The sequence below is a fragment of the Cimex lectularius genome, unplaced genomic scaffold (assembly GCF_000648675.2).
Source record: "Cimex lectularius strain Harlan isolate CLEC.00 unplaced genomic scaffold, Clec_2.1 scaffold218, whole genome shotgun sequence".
NCBI lineage: Eukaryota > Metazoa > Arthropoda > Insecta > Hemiptera > Cimicidae > Cimex > Cimex lectularius.
Window position 1 is genome coordinate 475,368 of NW_019392822.1, and position 16,575 is coordinate 491,942.

Genomic DNA, 16,575 nt, shown 5'->3' on the forward strand with positions numbered 1-16,575 from the left:
AACGGAACGGATCAGTTCATACAAATACACTATTATTGAATGGAAAGATTTTACATTTTGATTTGATGAATTTAAAAAAATGGCGTGATATGCGAGCCAGTTGATTATAAAATATGGCCTGATCGACCGTGTGAATAAAGTCAACCCCACATAATGTCTAAAAAACGTTTACTTCCTGACTTCATTATTAAATGATTTATATGTTTAACAAATAATATCGTTTTGTGAGTTGACAGGGAACGAGATAACTGGTCCATTCAAGAATAGTAACCTCCATCAGGTTATCCTAACCATCCTAACCTACGATAACCACCCAGAGGTTACAATTCTTGAATGGATTCCTAAGTTGATGTTCATGTTTTTCAAATCTTTTTGCAACACATTCAGAATCTTCTTTTACTCCTCATTTATATGTTGCACCTCATACAAAACGGTGCAAAACCTTGGTATACTACCTTCTCATCTCCCTGTCAAACCTGATGTTTAAATGTTATCACATCAATCCTAATGTAGAAAATCCCGGAAATGACTTAATTGCCTCCAGTATGCGTTAAAACCTTCCAAACAAGATTATGGTATTTTTAACGACAACACGCAATGCTATCCTAAGTACTCACTTTCCAATCTTTTGGAAGTATACCGTAGTCATTCTCATTCCTGGTGCTCCTTCTACAGTCCTATGTGTCAAAAATTCCTCCGAAGACTCATTTTAGGCCAATTGATGCGATCCTGTTTCCCACAGTTCCACACCAAATTTTCAATCCATCCTGACACCACTGCCCAACCTTATCTACACATTATAATCGTTGCCTTACACGATGATCTTGAGACCTCCACTGTACATTAACAAGTAGCTACCAACCTCCACTTAAGTCAGATATCAGGGCTATACATGGAAAGCAGACTGACGTGAAATCTCCACAAAAGACTTAAAAGTCAACTTAACAGAAGCCTAACTACGAAGAGCTATTTTGACAGTCGAAACTTAAATAACCCTAACGTACGGAGCGGAACTGGTGGGTTCCACCAAGCCATCGCAGTCATTCAGCATCCAATCAAAAATCCTCAGAGAAATTGTCAAAGGGCTAAGTCATTCACTTAACAATCCACAATGACGTCAACATTTTTTTGGTCTCGGGTGATACGATCCCGTTTCCAAACGTTCCACACTAAGTTTTCATCCTGAGACCCCACCACGTCGCATTAAATGCAGATGCACTGACAACTGAGGCAAATATCCTTTTTTCGTTGGATTTACTTAATGTATAAGTACTTAGTTAATAAGTAAGTATTTTTTTGGTCTTTCCAAGAGCTCGCTATCATTGTTAAGTGCGCTATTCCTTTCCTAATTGAATTTACCCGTACAGCTGAAGGGTATGTCCAAGTAAGTGAATGAATTTAAATACTGTAAAAGCTGCGACTAAAAATATAAAGTTCTTAACTTCTTGCAGTCTGGGGACCTTCGGAATACTAGAACATCAGTCTTATCAACATTAACAGGCAGGTAAATAGTAGAGCAGTATTCTGATAATGTGTTAAGCATTCTCTGAGACGCACTACAGCATTCAGCTAGGAGTACTACGTCATCAGCAAAGAGCAGGCATATAAGATCAGCAATTTCATTCAATCTAACACTCACCACGTACTTATTTTCAAAGAAGCGGACGAAAGCCCATAAAACAGAGAAAAAAGTAAGGGCGACAGGGATACTCCCTCAAGCACCCCCCTTTTACAGCAATGCTATCCTCTAATAAATAGTCATTCAGCTCGGCGAGAAAACATTTTTAAGGATGCGTATAATCTTACCATACACCGTTACCACAACTCAAATAAAAATATTATCTATGCAAGATTTATTCTTACAGAAAACAGCCTGCTCTTCTGGTATGATGCAGTTGATTTTAAATTACCTATTAAGACGGTTAAAAATTATATTTTAAATAGTTCACACAATATTTTGACATGTACTCACTACAAAGAAATTATTAATAAATGCCATTCATTAACGGGCTTTGAAATATTTCGTGTTATATTAACAGGCTGAACAGGTGGCATATTTGAGGTGAAAGGCTTTCTGCTATAGAATGTCTGGTTAACTTTTTGTGGATAATTATTGAGAAATTAATAAAGCGCTCTCATCTCGCCCAAGTATTTGAGGAAACATGTCTTATAAAGAAGGGGTGAGAAATTGCGAACTACTTCTTAAATGAAACCGTCATGGGTCGGTCTGGGTGAAAACGCTTTTATTATACTGATAAAAATCAAAATATTCAACGGAAATTTAAAAAAAAATGTAAGTAAAGTTAAATTTCAAAGTTTTTTGTTTTGATCGATACAATCGATACATAATAATATAAAAATATGTAATAAAACAATAAAAACTTTCATTAATCTTGATTTTTCTAGACATGAAAGAAATTTCTAAAATATATTATTATTCTAAAGTATAATACCACACATATATTAATAGCATACAAAGGGTAATATTGCAACAGCAGATCAGCTCCATAATGAATTTCAATCATAATGTACACCTGGTTATCCTATGCAGATATATCTAGAATTGGATAAAATGGGTAAGTGTATTGGCTGCCCTGTATAGAATAACCAATCAATTCTAGCAATTTCAACCTATTCTAGATCGGGAATATAACCTTCACATGGTTATCCTATACAGGGCAGCCAATACATATACCCATTTTCTCCGATTCAAGTCCAAAAATATGACTTACTCCTGGTTATCCTATACAGGGACAGCTTATACACCTAACAATTTGAACCAATTCTAGACCAGAAATATAACCTCCACATGGTTATTCTATACAGGGTAAGCCATTACATACACCAATTTCAGCCAATTATAAATGGTAAATATAACCTCCACATTGTTATTACTAGCCTAATGAGTGTAATTGCGCATGACCTATTTCGGAGACTGTGAAAGCGATCCTTCCGATGGCCATTGCCTTCCCGTATACTTATTACGTACTTAATTACAACGTACTATACTCGGTCGTCCTTAAAACGACAATGAGGATCTCTAACGTCCGCACCTAGCCTATTCGTCCTTATCGGACGTTTTGATTCTCAACATGAGAGCTGAACGCACCTCCGCATACGACAGAAGTGTGTTACTGCCTCAGCATTGGTGTAGAGGCACCTCAGCCCCGAAGGGCCAAGACAAACTCGCTCCCCGCTTGTCCATTCCGAGTGGCTGTGCCTGCATTAAGCACCAGACCGTATGCCGCGAGCAAAGGACCGAAACACATCAGCCTGTTCTCCGCGCACTCCCTATATAGAGAAGGCGACTCTATCTCCCAGAGTATTGGGGCTTCCCAAAAAGTAGAAACTACCAGATCCGCTCCGGCCGCGGTTTTGTTTAAAGTGGAATTGCTAACCACTCCCTAGAGGAGCACCGCCTACGGTAAAAGCCGCCAGTCATGAATCGTTGATACTCGAAAGCATCTCTGCCGGCCTAATTGACGGCGTCCTTTTTTTATGACAGTTTAACCTCAGAGGGCCGCATCGCTGTTTTTGTCCAGCTCTTGGAGAATTATTGCAAATTTGGTCCGACCGAATGAAATTTTTTTTGTAGCGTCCTTTTCTGTCCGGAGGGACCGACGCAGGTTTTAAGCCACAAAACGGCAGCAGTTTTTCCGTTCTATTAGAGATTTCAATTTCTTTATACACTCCAATTCATTCTTCAACTGTACATTTTTATTCCTATCCCTGTTCTTTATCCTAATTATATTGTTATTTGAACGTAATACCAACTCAATTAGATTGAAAATCCCTGAGTTTACATAAAGAATAATTTTATAGTAAGTTGTTTTTATTTACAACTACAATACTATAAATAAATTTGGATCCCTAGGTCATTACATCTTCAGCCCATTCATTTGTCATACACCTAAGCATAGTTGCTTTCCTGAGATGGTAGCAACATTACAACTTACACCATCTGAGGTTGTAGCGATGTTACCAACTTACACCTCAACCCAGTTGCTTTCCTGAGATGGAGACAATGTTACCAACGTAACCACCTGAGATGGTATTAAGTTACCAACACACCTCAGCGTAATTCCTTACCTGAGTTGGTAGCAATGTTACTAACTTACACCACCTGAGGTTAAAAATGTTAATTTAAACTTAAAAAGCGTTAATAATAAGTTAAAATAGTTCATTTCATATTAAAAATGTTTCATTTGAAGCTAAAAGTGTTAATTTTACATTAAAAAGTATTAATTTCACGGAGAAAGTCTGTGCACAGCAGTGCAGTATCATTGAAGAACTGCCAGTGGGTAGTTACTTAACTCTTGTTTATTACTTTTATATATTTTTTCTTCTTATTGTTGCTTGTTGTCTAATTGAAGGTAGTTGCAAGGTAGAGGAAATTTTTTAAAAAAGCTACAATTCCATTTAATTTATATTTAACAGAAATTACAATAAGAAGGATTTTCCGGAGAGAGAAAAAAATTAAATCCTCAACCTCTTTCATGTAGGGCACTGTCATTCTGGGTTGGATAAATAAAATTGAGCATTTACGTGTGTGGTGATTAATGACCGTTAGTCGATGATTATTCAGAAATCGTGAGATGCGGCCTGGTGTGATGTAGGTTTCAGAAAAACATTTTCTTTGTCGTGTCAGCGTTTCGATCTTTATTTAGATCATCTTCAGGGCTCAAAGTGTTTGTTTTCTACGTAAGTGTGCCATTCTTGCGTGTCGTGTTGAGAGTGCCCTTTTTTGTTCTTCATTCTTCTCGTGTAGAAATGTGTGGTGATTAGTGACACTCTCAACACGACACGTAAGAATGGCACACTTAGATTGAAAACAGACACTTTGAGCACTGAAGATGATCTCAATAAAGATCGAAACGTTGGCACGATAAAGAAAATGTTTTTCTGAAATTTACATCACACCAGACCGCATCTCACGATTTACAAATAATCATTGAGCATTTACATTTAAATTTTATAATGTATTTTATAGTACTGCATTTTATGCCGTTCTGTAATGAGAAATGATTTTAGAAATAGTTGTTGGCATTTTATCTGGAGCAACTGGAAGGATATCAATTAACAATAACAATAGTTAGATGTGGAATTTGATATCGTTTTCTAACGCAATGTTCGTCTCGTTCTGACCAGTCCAATAGAATCACTAAATTAAATTACTAATTCAGCATTCGTCGACGGAAATACCAGAAACCCGTTCGAAAAGAACGCCCGTGGAAGATGTGGGCTCGAGTTCAATTAGGGCAAACTGATACGGATCGTTGCAAGGAACGTTTCTGGATTTATTCTTTATTCTTCTTACGAACGGATTGATTAAAGGTTTAAGGAGGACGAGGAAATCGGAAGCTTAACCGACTTAATCGGATCACTCGTGAAATTATATTTTCCCCAGTGATGCGAATACAGATCGTTTTTCTATCCCTTTGACGTCCTTTCTAGAAGAATCGGGCAACTGGACGCACTGGGATGCTACCGACAAGATTAGTTTAGATTAACCTTTTATTAAAGGAAAATCGGGTTTGAAATTAGCCTTACACTCGGCTAAAAAGACTTGAAAAACTTCCCAAAGAATCTACTCCAGTCTAAAATCTTCTGAATCAACGACCAAACTCTCTACTTCGGAACGGACTTTTTATCCACGCAGACTCTAAGGCACCATATATCCTCGAAGCCAAGTTCATTGGGACGCTTCCATAAAACCCAGGTCCAACACCTTTTCATCCCGAACCCTTCACGACAATTCTCCAAGACGCTTAAAGCTCCAAAACGTGAACATTAATGAAAAGATTAATGCTCTCTTTGTCTAAAAAATATTATCTAAGCGCTAAATAAATTGCTTTTTACACTGTCTGTCAAAATATATTATTTTCTTTGTAGAATTTTTTGTTTTGCGCGTTGTCTTTTCCATTTCTTTTAAAGAACTGCTGGATCGTTTTCCAATTATAGTCTCCATCGACTTTTTTTTCTTAACCATCGAGCTTTCCAAAGCACGGCGGGATAATCAATATGAAGCCAGACCGTGTAAACAAACAGAGGAACGCGGCCAGTTTCGAGATACAAAATGTAGTCGGGGCGATTTTTGAGCGTACACAATTCACTTCGGCATGCAGTCAGAGAAAAGTTTGTTGACGGACAAAGAAATATATTTACTGATAAAAACTCCTTAGTCCATCTCGTAAACACTTAAAAGTTTCTGAAGCAACTTGAACGTCTTGAAGAATCAAACTACTTTTTTTTAAATCATTATAGACGACTTACATAAGTTAGTTTCTATCAGATTTCTGTTAAACTAAATTTTATACATTTCTGAAAATTTCAAATAAAAATCATTAACCCTGTATAATCTCAAATTAACTTTTTTTTAAATAAATTCTTTTTTATTTCGAATTAACCTTTTCTTTAAATCATAAAAACACTTGGAACTTGGTATGAAATATGAGCATGTAAAGTGAAATTCCTGTTTGTTAGCTCATTTTGGTTAATATCAAATAATTAGGCTAATAAAAATTAATTATAATTAAAATTAAAAATGATAAAAATTAAATATAAAAACAATTTTTTAAAATAATTTTTTAGGCTAATTATTTTATAATAAAAAACTGAAACATACAGGAATTTCATTTTACATGCTTATATTTCATACTATCTCCTAAATATTTTTATAGCTTTAAATAAATAAGTAATTTGAAATTAAATATCTATTAAAATATTAAATATAATTTGAAGTTTAGAAGGGTTAACTTGGAATTAAAAACGGGTAATTTGAAGTTACAAAAGTAATTTGAAGTAAATTGTTAATTGAAAATTAAAACGGTTAAATTGAAGTAAATTGTTAATTGAAAATTAAAAACGGTTAAATTGAATTAAATTGTTAATTGAAAATTAAAAAGGTTAAATTGAAGTAAATTGTTAATTGAAAATTAAAAACGGTTAAATTGAAGTAAATTGTTAATTGAAAATTAAAAACGGTTAAATTGAAGTAAATTGTTAATTGAAAATTAATAACTGTTAAATTGAAGTAAATTGTTAATTGAAAATTAAAAATGGTTAATTTGATGGAAAAAACTATGTTCGAATAAAATTTCATTTTCTATCATTATAAAGGTTGAAAATGAGTGACCAATATCCCAAGACAAGGGTAAAGTATACCTTCGCTTTCACAAGACTCGCGACAAACAAAGGTGATTTTTTTAAAATAAAAATTCACTGCTTGAGGACAAAAAATAACGAATTTTATTAAATGAATTTTAAAATTGAACAAGAGGGTTTTGTCAATTAGAAGGGTTTCTTTGGGTAACTTTTAACCCTTGTTAAAACAAGGCGGTTAATAATAAAACATTTTCCGTTCCCAAGTTAAACCAGTAAGCAAAATGACTCGATTTCTCCGTTCAGACATTTTTTTTAATTCGAGAGAAATTATGAATCTTGTTTGAAGTATAAACTGAGTCTGAATATAAGAGTCGGGCTCCTTTTAAACAGAAAAACTATTTTTCATTTGAAAGGATATTTTAAAGTATTTAACCCGGATATACAGGCTTATCCGAGATTCACTATCAAGTATGTACTAATACGGTGGAAAACTAATTTGAAGTCAGTTGACTGAAGTGTCATAAAACTTAAACAAATTTTGGGCAGTTTATTCGGAAGAACCTTATTACTGGACGTTATTGGATTTCAAGCCTCTTTATGGATTCGATTACCAGCCTCAATATGAAAAGAAGCATGGATGATTTTTTTTCTGCTGTAACATTTTCGAAATCACCGCCGAATGATCCGTGAAACTGATCCCCCGGCTCACAACCGTCAGAACGGAAATTCAACAATCTGAATGGTGACCTATATTTACAATACGCGCAAAAGCGACAAAACCAAAGGTTAAAATGTTTTAAATAAATAAAATTTAAGAGAATTCAATTCTACAGTTTCTTCTCCCTTCCCTTTATTGGGATCATTTCTCGTTTTATTTATTTATTTATTTATTGAGAGAGAGAGAGAGAGAGTGAGAGAGAGCCCGAACATTTAACTTCTACTCTGTACTACAAATTAATCGATTCTACCCCCGGTTGGAATGAGTCGAAACACATAACTCCCGGGATAGGGGAGACCGCAAAGGAATCAGCTGAGGCATCGTCTCGACAAAGGGCGGAATCCGCTTTGTTCACAAGGCGAAATACTTTGCATAAACTACTCGACGTCTTCAATGGCTCGAAGTAGCGCAAGAACGAGTCGTAAACAACTGAAAAACCTCGATCGAAAAGACATCACAAAACATCAAAATTTCGAAACATTTTTTGATTTCGCTACGAGAAACAGAGAAGGGAGAAGAGAACAGAAGGAAATTTGTTGTTAATGCCATTGGGAATGAAAATAAGCAAGCTTGATATATATCTAACCGATTCATTAACAACAAACGGAAACAAGGAAAGATAGGGGATAGAGATAAAACAGGCGGCCACAAGACCTGCACCTCGACCAGAGAAAATCTATTTTGTTCCCCTTTTTTGCATAACTCACTGGCCAGCTTCAGGTTGTTAATCAACCACCACAGTCTTGCCAGCGGCTCCTTAGCATCTTGCTTGTGGTTTTTCTTATCCTAGTTGCAAGAACTTATATGGACCTTCACAGAAACATCGAATTGTTTCTGCGGTCTCCTTCTCTTCCTGGCAGTATCTGCACAGTGTTTCTTCTGTCTGTACTCCTATGTGGTGCATGTGGTTTCTTAAGTGGCAGTGGCCTGTCAGGAGTTCAACCAGAATCCTGGTTCGGTTGCGGTTGCCTCTGTAAATTTTACGGATGGCACTCTATGAATCTTTTCGCGTGCCTCATACCTGTGGTTTTGTTCCACCAGCTTTTGGACTCATTAAGGATCCATTTTAAGTTGTATCTTCTTTTGTAGAAGAATTCTAAGCCACAGTAGGGTTCAGGACCTAGAAGGTCAATGTTGGTCACCTCTTTGGCAACATGTCAACCTTTTCGATGCCTCTATGCCCCGAGTGTCCAGGGCCCCACGGGTCAGGTCATTTGTGTCACTGACTTCCGTCAGGTCCTGCACGCAGTTCTAAACAATTTGTGCCTTCACCTCGCATGAGGCTAAGGTCTTTAGAGCTGCTTGATTGTCAAAGAAGATGTATTCCTTCCGGGAATGTATTCCTAGCCTTGGTGGTGGGAGGTCTTTGGGTTCCACTTATTAACATTTAGGCTTAGAGGTTTTAAGCTTTCTATTGACCTCTTCCTTGTGAATGGAATCACTTACTATTGAATTTGGGGGTTAATAGATAGCGCCTCCTTTTTGCACCACCTGTCAACCAGGTTGAGGGCTCGTTGTATACGATCGATCACGATGTCTGCATGGCGGTCCTTTTCTACTAGGTCAAGGTCGTCTACTTAGCCTTGTGAGTAGAATCCTTGTTCGAGTGTTTGTAGGAGTTTATCTACCAGGGTCATCCACAGTAGAGGTGAGAGAACACCCACTTGCGGTCATCCCCTGGCTGTTTTAGCCCGAATGGTAGCTCAGAGTGGATGTGATTATGCTGTTCCTTAGGCCTTCTTCCACCCATTGGCATATCTTTGCCAAGACTCCCCTGTTTTTAATTGCTCTATATAGAGAGGCTGTTGTTGCATTGTTAAAGGCTCCCTCTATATCTATGAAAAGTGTAACAGTTTTCTCCTTGTTGTTTATGGACTTGGTTAGGCATTTACACAGGTCATCCAGGGCTACCTCTGTAGGTATCCGAATTGTCGCTAATGAGAGGTTTGTTCTTCAGTGCTTTCTCTCGAATGTGGTTCTTTACCTGTCTTTCTAATGTTTTTAACATGAATGATGTAAGACCGATAGGTCTGTACGAGTTGGGAGTCGATGGGTCGTCCTACTTTTGGTATGTACACCACTCGTATCTCTCGCCATCTTTTAGGAACGTAGCTCCACGCTAGGCAGGCTCTGAATATTCTCACTAAGTAAGGCATGAGAATCTCACGACCTTTTTGTAGTAGCTCTGGATAGATCCCGTAGATCCTGGTAGATCCCGTAGATCCTGGTAGATCCTGCCGCCTTGTATGGCCTAAACTTCTCAAATGTCCAGCTTATGGCTTTAGATTGTATTGTGGCTGCCACCTCCTTCCACTCTTCTTTTATGGGTCTTTTTATATTTGAGTTCTCAAGGAGCATTTCTTCGTGGTTCTGCTCCTGGTAAGTGATTTTCAATCAGTACAGAGAGTGTTTCTTCTTACGTTTGTGTGAAGCTTCCATCTGTCTTGGTGAGGTCGCTTACCCGCCTCCCGCTTGGGTTCTGTGTATGCGGGCACATTGAGGTGTCTCTGTGATTTCCTCACAAAATCTGCGCCACTTTTTTTAGCTTTTCAGATTTCTTTGTTGTACTCCGTCAAGGCATTTCTGTATGTATCCACTCATTATGGGCCTTGGCTCGGTTGGATAAAGTCCTTTCTCGAGCTCTCAATCTATCTAGGTGTTTGTTCCACCAGACTGTTTTATGTTTATTTAGCCTTCCTTTTTCCGTGCAGTTTTCGGTGTAGGAGCCTAGTGTGGCGTTGGCCTCTCTCTCTACATTTCCCTGTAAGGATTGTTGGAGGGTTCTTTTGAATCCTATCCAATTAGTGTTCCTGTATGTTGTTTCTAGGGGAGAGGGAGTGTTCAGATCAAATCTGATATGCCTGTGACCAGAATTTGATGGCTCCTTGGATACATTCCAGTTTAAGATATTTTCATCGGCCCCTTGGAAAGTAATGGTCTTGTCTAAGACTTCTTGCCTGCATTGGGTAATGAAGGTGGGTTCTGTGCCTATGTTAGCAATGTTTTACCCTTCACAGTAAGGTAATATCTGATAAGGACTCACCTCGGTTGTTGATTCGGTACTTCCCCATATAGTGTGGTGAACATTTGCATCACATCCCATGACTTTTTTCATGTTGTTCCCTAGAGTACCTCACTATGTCATCAAGCAACTTGGGAGGGCACGGTTTTTCTTCTGCTTCTTTCTCCGTCCGCAGCCTTTACTGTTAGGATTGTTATAACAAAGGCGCCGGAACATCCCAATGTGGTATTGTTATTGTGGGTCTTCCTCCTTTCGTTCTACCCGCTGTTGCCCTTGAATCCTTAATAATCGAATAATCGATCCCCTCCTGGCTTTTTGTCTTGAAAGGGATGTATTTCGGTTTGGCACTGCTGCCTGGTTGGGTGGCCTCTGAGCCTGTCCCGGGTGTTTGGTTTTTTCCTATAATGTGTTAAGTATTTATTATTTTATTATACTTCATTTATTTGGGAGGGTTGCAAACCGAAACGGAGAAAGAAGCATAGAACAAGAGGAAATTTATAAATGGAAACTTTAGGAAAAATTTGATTAATTTTTTCAAAATTTAAGCTTCGTTTTCTAATAAACTATACATTAATTTTTGTTAATTCCTTAGCTATAACTCTTGAAAAATCTGTCTCAATGATTATGAAAATTAATTATAAACATCCGTTTATAAAATTTGGAGGAAAGTGAACCTTTATGTGTGGAAACGGGATTGTTTCATGAAAGGTAAAAAAAAATCAAAGGAATCGTGGAATCTTTTCTATGGCCATAATAGGTAGAAATAATTAACTATCCATTTCATTATAAAACACTGCTAGAAAGTTTTTGGGTGCATATTTTTCGGGGATATTTTTTTTTTTTTTGGGGGGGGGCATTTTGCTTCCAGAAACAGAGAAGGAAAGAGAACATTCGGAAATTGATTGCTAATGACATTGGGAAAGAAAATAAGCAAGGTTTGAATATTTCTAACCGATTCATTTACAATAAACGGAAACTTGGAAAGATAGGAAACCATTAAAAAAATTTCACATACAAGTCCATTTTATGACCAAATTGGCGCATTAATTTAAGTTTTATTCTCCTTTTAAATTTCTTCGTTACTTTTAAAATAAACAAAATAATTAACCGGTTGGTTGATTTAATTATTTATTAATTACTGTAACGTTGATTTAAGTCTACCGTAACGGCGCAGAACCAACACTTCCGCAACACACAAGTCTTGCGGGTTTAATATGCGTTGTTTCCCAATGGGGCAAAACCAATTTCAACCACATTCGTACACTTTTCTTTTATACACTTTTATATTTATTACTTTATTTTATTTATTTTTTTGCGGGAAGAACAGAAGCAAATTTATTATTATTCATTATTATTATCATTCATTATTATTTAATAATGTCATTGGGAATGAAAATAAGCAAGTTTGAAATATTTCTAATACATTTAAAATAAATAGAAATAGGGAAAGATAGGAAATCATTCTAAAAAATTCTCATAGAAAATCCAGTTTATGATCAATTGTGCACATTAACTTTCAGTTTTATTCTCCTTTTAAATTTTTGGATTACTTTTAATATAAACAACTAATTAATTAGATAGTTAACTTAATTATTAATTAACTATTATAATGTTGTTAAGTCTGCCACAGACTTAGACACAAAAATTGATTAATTTGTTCAAACTTTAAACTTTGTCTTCGATACTTCAATTTTAGTAAATTCCTTAGCTATAACTTTAAAAACATCTTACTTAACGATTATGAAAATTAATTATGAAAATCAGTTCGGGTTCAATTCATAAAATTGGGGGAAAAGTGAACTTTTATGTGGAAAAATACAAATTTCGGAGAAATTCATACTTCCATACGAAAAAATGTGATATTTCATGAAAGGCAAAAAATTCGATGAATTCCAAGAATCTTTACGATGGTTATAAAAAATTTAAAACACTTTTTAATTTGAAATTAACATCTTTTCTCAGTAAATTAACACACTATAAACTCAAATTAGAGTTTTTAAATCCACATTAAACTTTTTTACTTTCAAATTTACCTTTTCTGATTTAAATTAACCGTTTTTATCTTAACATGAAGCCTTTTTAATTTCAAATTAGTCTTTTCTTTAAAACATAAACAAACCTAAGCGATAGAAGTAACTGTAATTTTGAAAAAGATTAAATATAAAATAAGTCTGCTCTTAGAAGCCCATAATAAAATTCATTATTAAGATAAAAATCACAATTTTTCACAATTCTCCGATTAAAAATATCCTTTATTTTTATAGTCTTATTGCATAAATATTATTATATATAAATATTATTAATAATAAATGATTGTTACTGTAATTACTTTTCATAAGTGTGTATGTGTATATATTTATAACTGGGCACTTAAAACCCCTGTGCTTCCTGTTCTTTCTCTTGGCCTTTTGTGGGCTTTCACAGAGGTGACTTTCTTTGGCAGTGGTCCATCGCAACACCCACCGGAACTTTGTCACTTCATGCGTGTCCAGGATGATCCACGGGGCCGCATCCGGTTGGGATCCGGGGATGAGCTACTAAATGCTTGTTATTTATTTATTTGTCCAAGCAAATAAATAATTTAATTGTTTTGGTGGAGAATAAATAAATATATAATTCAATATTAAAAATTGTAATACTAATGGTGGCTAAAATAATTTATAATGTACTAAAAAATTGTAAACAATTGTAACAAATCCCAACTGCTGGGTTGCCTGTGGCTAACTTGAGACATAAGCAGTTGTTTGTTTTGCGTGTGAAGAGAAGGTTAATTTAAATTAAAAAATTTAAAAAATGGGTAAGAGACTATACTATTCTCCAATTTCCTTTGGGCATTAGAGATTTGATCGACGTGATTTTTTGGTGGCGTTGTGGCTAAAAATAGTGGGTCCGGGTAACCACATTTTTGCATTTTTGAAGAGTCCTTTTATTGGATTTACTCATGCAAAACAATTGATTCAAAATGAGCTGGAAAACTTTCTAGTGATGTTATGACAGTTAAATCGATAGTCATTTATTTAAATTTATAATAAAAATTTAAATGATTCTCCGATTCCATTGATTTTTTTTTTTTTTGCCTTTCATGTAAAATCATGTTGTCACGCATAAAAAACACTTTTCTCCATACAATAAGGCAAATGGTTTCGAAGAGCTATAGCTGAGGGATTTACATAAAATAATGTTTAGTTTATGAAAAAACAAAGTTTAAGATTTGAAAAAATTTACAATTTTTTTCCAACGTTCAAACTCATCAAATTAAAATTATCTTATGAAAAAAATTAGCCATAACCATTCGTCATACAAACAAAGATGCAAAATTTGAGACAAATTAATCGAATAATATTTGAGAAAAGTGTGTCATGTGGTTGAATAGGTCTATGAGAATTCCTGCATACTAAACCCTCAAAACTTGTGAGTGTTGTAGAAGTGTTGGTCTCGCGCCGTTACGGCCAAAACAATCAACGTTTCTATAATTAATAAATTAATTATCCGATTAATTAATTGTTTATATTAAAAGAAGAAAAAGAAGAAATCATTAAAAGAAGAAGAATATTTAATGTTAATGAGCCGATTTGATCATAAGCTGGACATTCTATATGAAATTTAGTTTTAATCCCTGTTTCCGTTTATTGTAAATGAATCAGTTAGAAATATTTCAACCTTGCTATTTTCATTTCCAAATAAATGATTAATAAAACTTAAAGTTAATGTGCACATTTGATCAAAACTGGATTTTCTATGTGAATTTTTTAAAATGATTTCCTATCTTTCCCAATTTCCATTTATTATAAATTACGTCAATCGGTTAGAAATATTTCAAGGTTGCTTATTTTCATTTCAATTAAATAATTATATCATTAATAAATGTTCTTCTGTTCACCCCGCAAAAAAATAAATAAATAAAATAAAATGATAAATATAAAAGTGTATAAAAGAAAAGTGTACGAATGTGGTTGAAATTGGTTTTGTCCCATGGGCAACAATGCATACTAAACCCGCAAGACTTGTGTGTTGCGGAAGTGTTGGTTCTGCGCTGTTACGGTAGACTTAAATCAACGTTACAGTAATTAATAAATAATTAAATCAACCAACAGGTTAATTATTTTGTTTATTTTAAAAGTAATGAAGAAATTTAAAAGGAGAATAAAACTTAAAGTTAATGAGCAAATTGGTCGATGAGACACCCTGCATAATAAACCTGCACGACTTTTGAATGTTGTGGAACTGTTGCTCTTGCGCCGTTGTGGATACTTTCAATCAAGTTACAAAAATTCCATAGGCTACTTCTCGACAATAATTGTATTTTCATATTTTATCTATTATATAATAATTGTGGTTTAATTTTTTCAGGATGTCGTGGCGTACTTTACTTTTTCTCGCGTGGGTCGCAGTGGCAATAAATTGCGAAGTTCCAGATTTCGTCGGACCCCAAAGTCCTCTGGTAAGGAACGGACAAAAAAACTGTCTCCTATACATTATGTCTTCTAATTGCAACCCGTATCGATACAGGATGAAGAGACCAATTCGGCGTTAAATCTTCCAGAAGATTCCCCTAATAAGAAAGCATGGAAAGATTTAACAACCGCCTGGGGTAAGCGAGGATGGAAAGACCTCCCGGCGACGGGTTGGGGAAAACGAGGCTGGCAAGATCTTCAATCGGCATGGGGGAAAAGGGGTTGGACAGATTTAAATTCCGGCGGTTGGGGCAAGCGAGGCTGGCAGGACCTGAATTCCGGCGGCTGGGGCAAGCGAGGCTGGCAGGACCTGAATTCCGGCGGCTGGGGCAAGCGAGGCTGGCAGGACCTGAATTCCGGCGGCTGGGGAAAAAGGGGTTGGCAGGATTTACAAGCTCCAGCATGGGGAAAACGGGAAGAAAAAAGTCTTGACGTAAGTGAAAAATTTATTTATTTTTTATAATCGTCATGACATGACTATATCAAAAGCAAACAAAAATACAAACATACAGTCAGAATTTTAACTTTTCGTTCAGATATAGCTTTTGTTAACCAAATTAACCATTTATTTAGCCGTCTTTTCTTTTTAGGGTTGTAAAGGGTTGAACGAACCAAATTATTTGTTTGTACTTAAAAAGTTCTTGTAATCTGATGTAATAATTCATGCGTTTTGCATCGATGACGGTCAAAGAAAAAAAGGCATAGCAATTTCTTGAGATGAGAAAAGAAAAAGGCGTTAACCAACTACTCTTGGACGAGTAAATAGAGGGAGTTACAAAATTGAGTTTAACTTGAGAAGGGGGTAGCAAAGAGTGCCACAATGCGATCTTGCCCTTTGAGTAAACTCTTGGATTACTGGATAAACATTAAACCGATGTTACCCTTCTCCTTATTCCACGGCATTGTTAGCAAAAATGAACTCGTATTGATGTTTTTTTCTCAAATTATAAATTGCCCACGTTTACTCGCTGCTGGACATTTTTTGTCATCCAGTTCGAAGGAATGATAAATCGGAAATTGCTTTTAAGAATGTTGTTTGATCAACCTCTTGCTTTTGATAAAACAATCCTACGAATATTACTAATAATAAGTTATTTAAATTTCATTTACTGTCCGGGAAAATATTCACCCTTCCACCTTTCTCTGATAATGCTTTACATGAAGAACTAAGAATTCATATGAACCTAATTATATTAACTAAATTCCTGTAATGTCTGTAAAAAAATTAGAAAAAAGACTAAGTGATGAAACCACTTTTATTCTTAAAGAATATTGCC

General features: G+C 35.5%; 1 protein-coding gene across 3 annotated transcripts in view; it reads left to right on the forward strand.

Annotated features, from left to right (window-relative positions):
• Positions 1 to 16,575, forward strand: part of LOC106673174 (prothoracicostatic peptide) — a 103,762-nt gene that overhangs the window by 84,362 nt on the left and 2,825 nt on the right. The window contains exons 3-5 of one of the 3 annotated variants that reach the window (XM_014405206.2): positions 15,195 to 15,285; positions 15,354 to 15,566; positions 15,606 to 15,731. In XM_014405206.2, coding sequence (XP_014260692.1) covers positions 15,196 to 15,285; positions 15,354 to 15,566; positions 15,606 to 15,731 — 429 coding nt within the window. In that variant the 5' untranslated portion in view covers position 15,195. Of the gene's footprint in view, positions 1 to 15,194; positions 15,286 to 15,353; positions 15,732 to 16,575 lie in introns of all 3 variants that reach the window. The other 2 variants (XM_014405202.2, XM_014405197.2) reach the window with 2 other exon arrangements.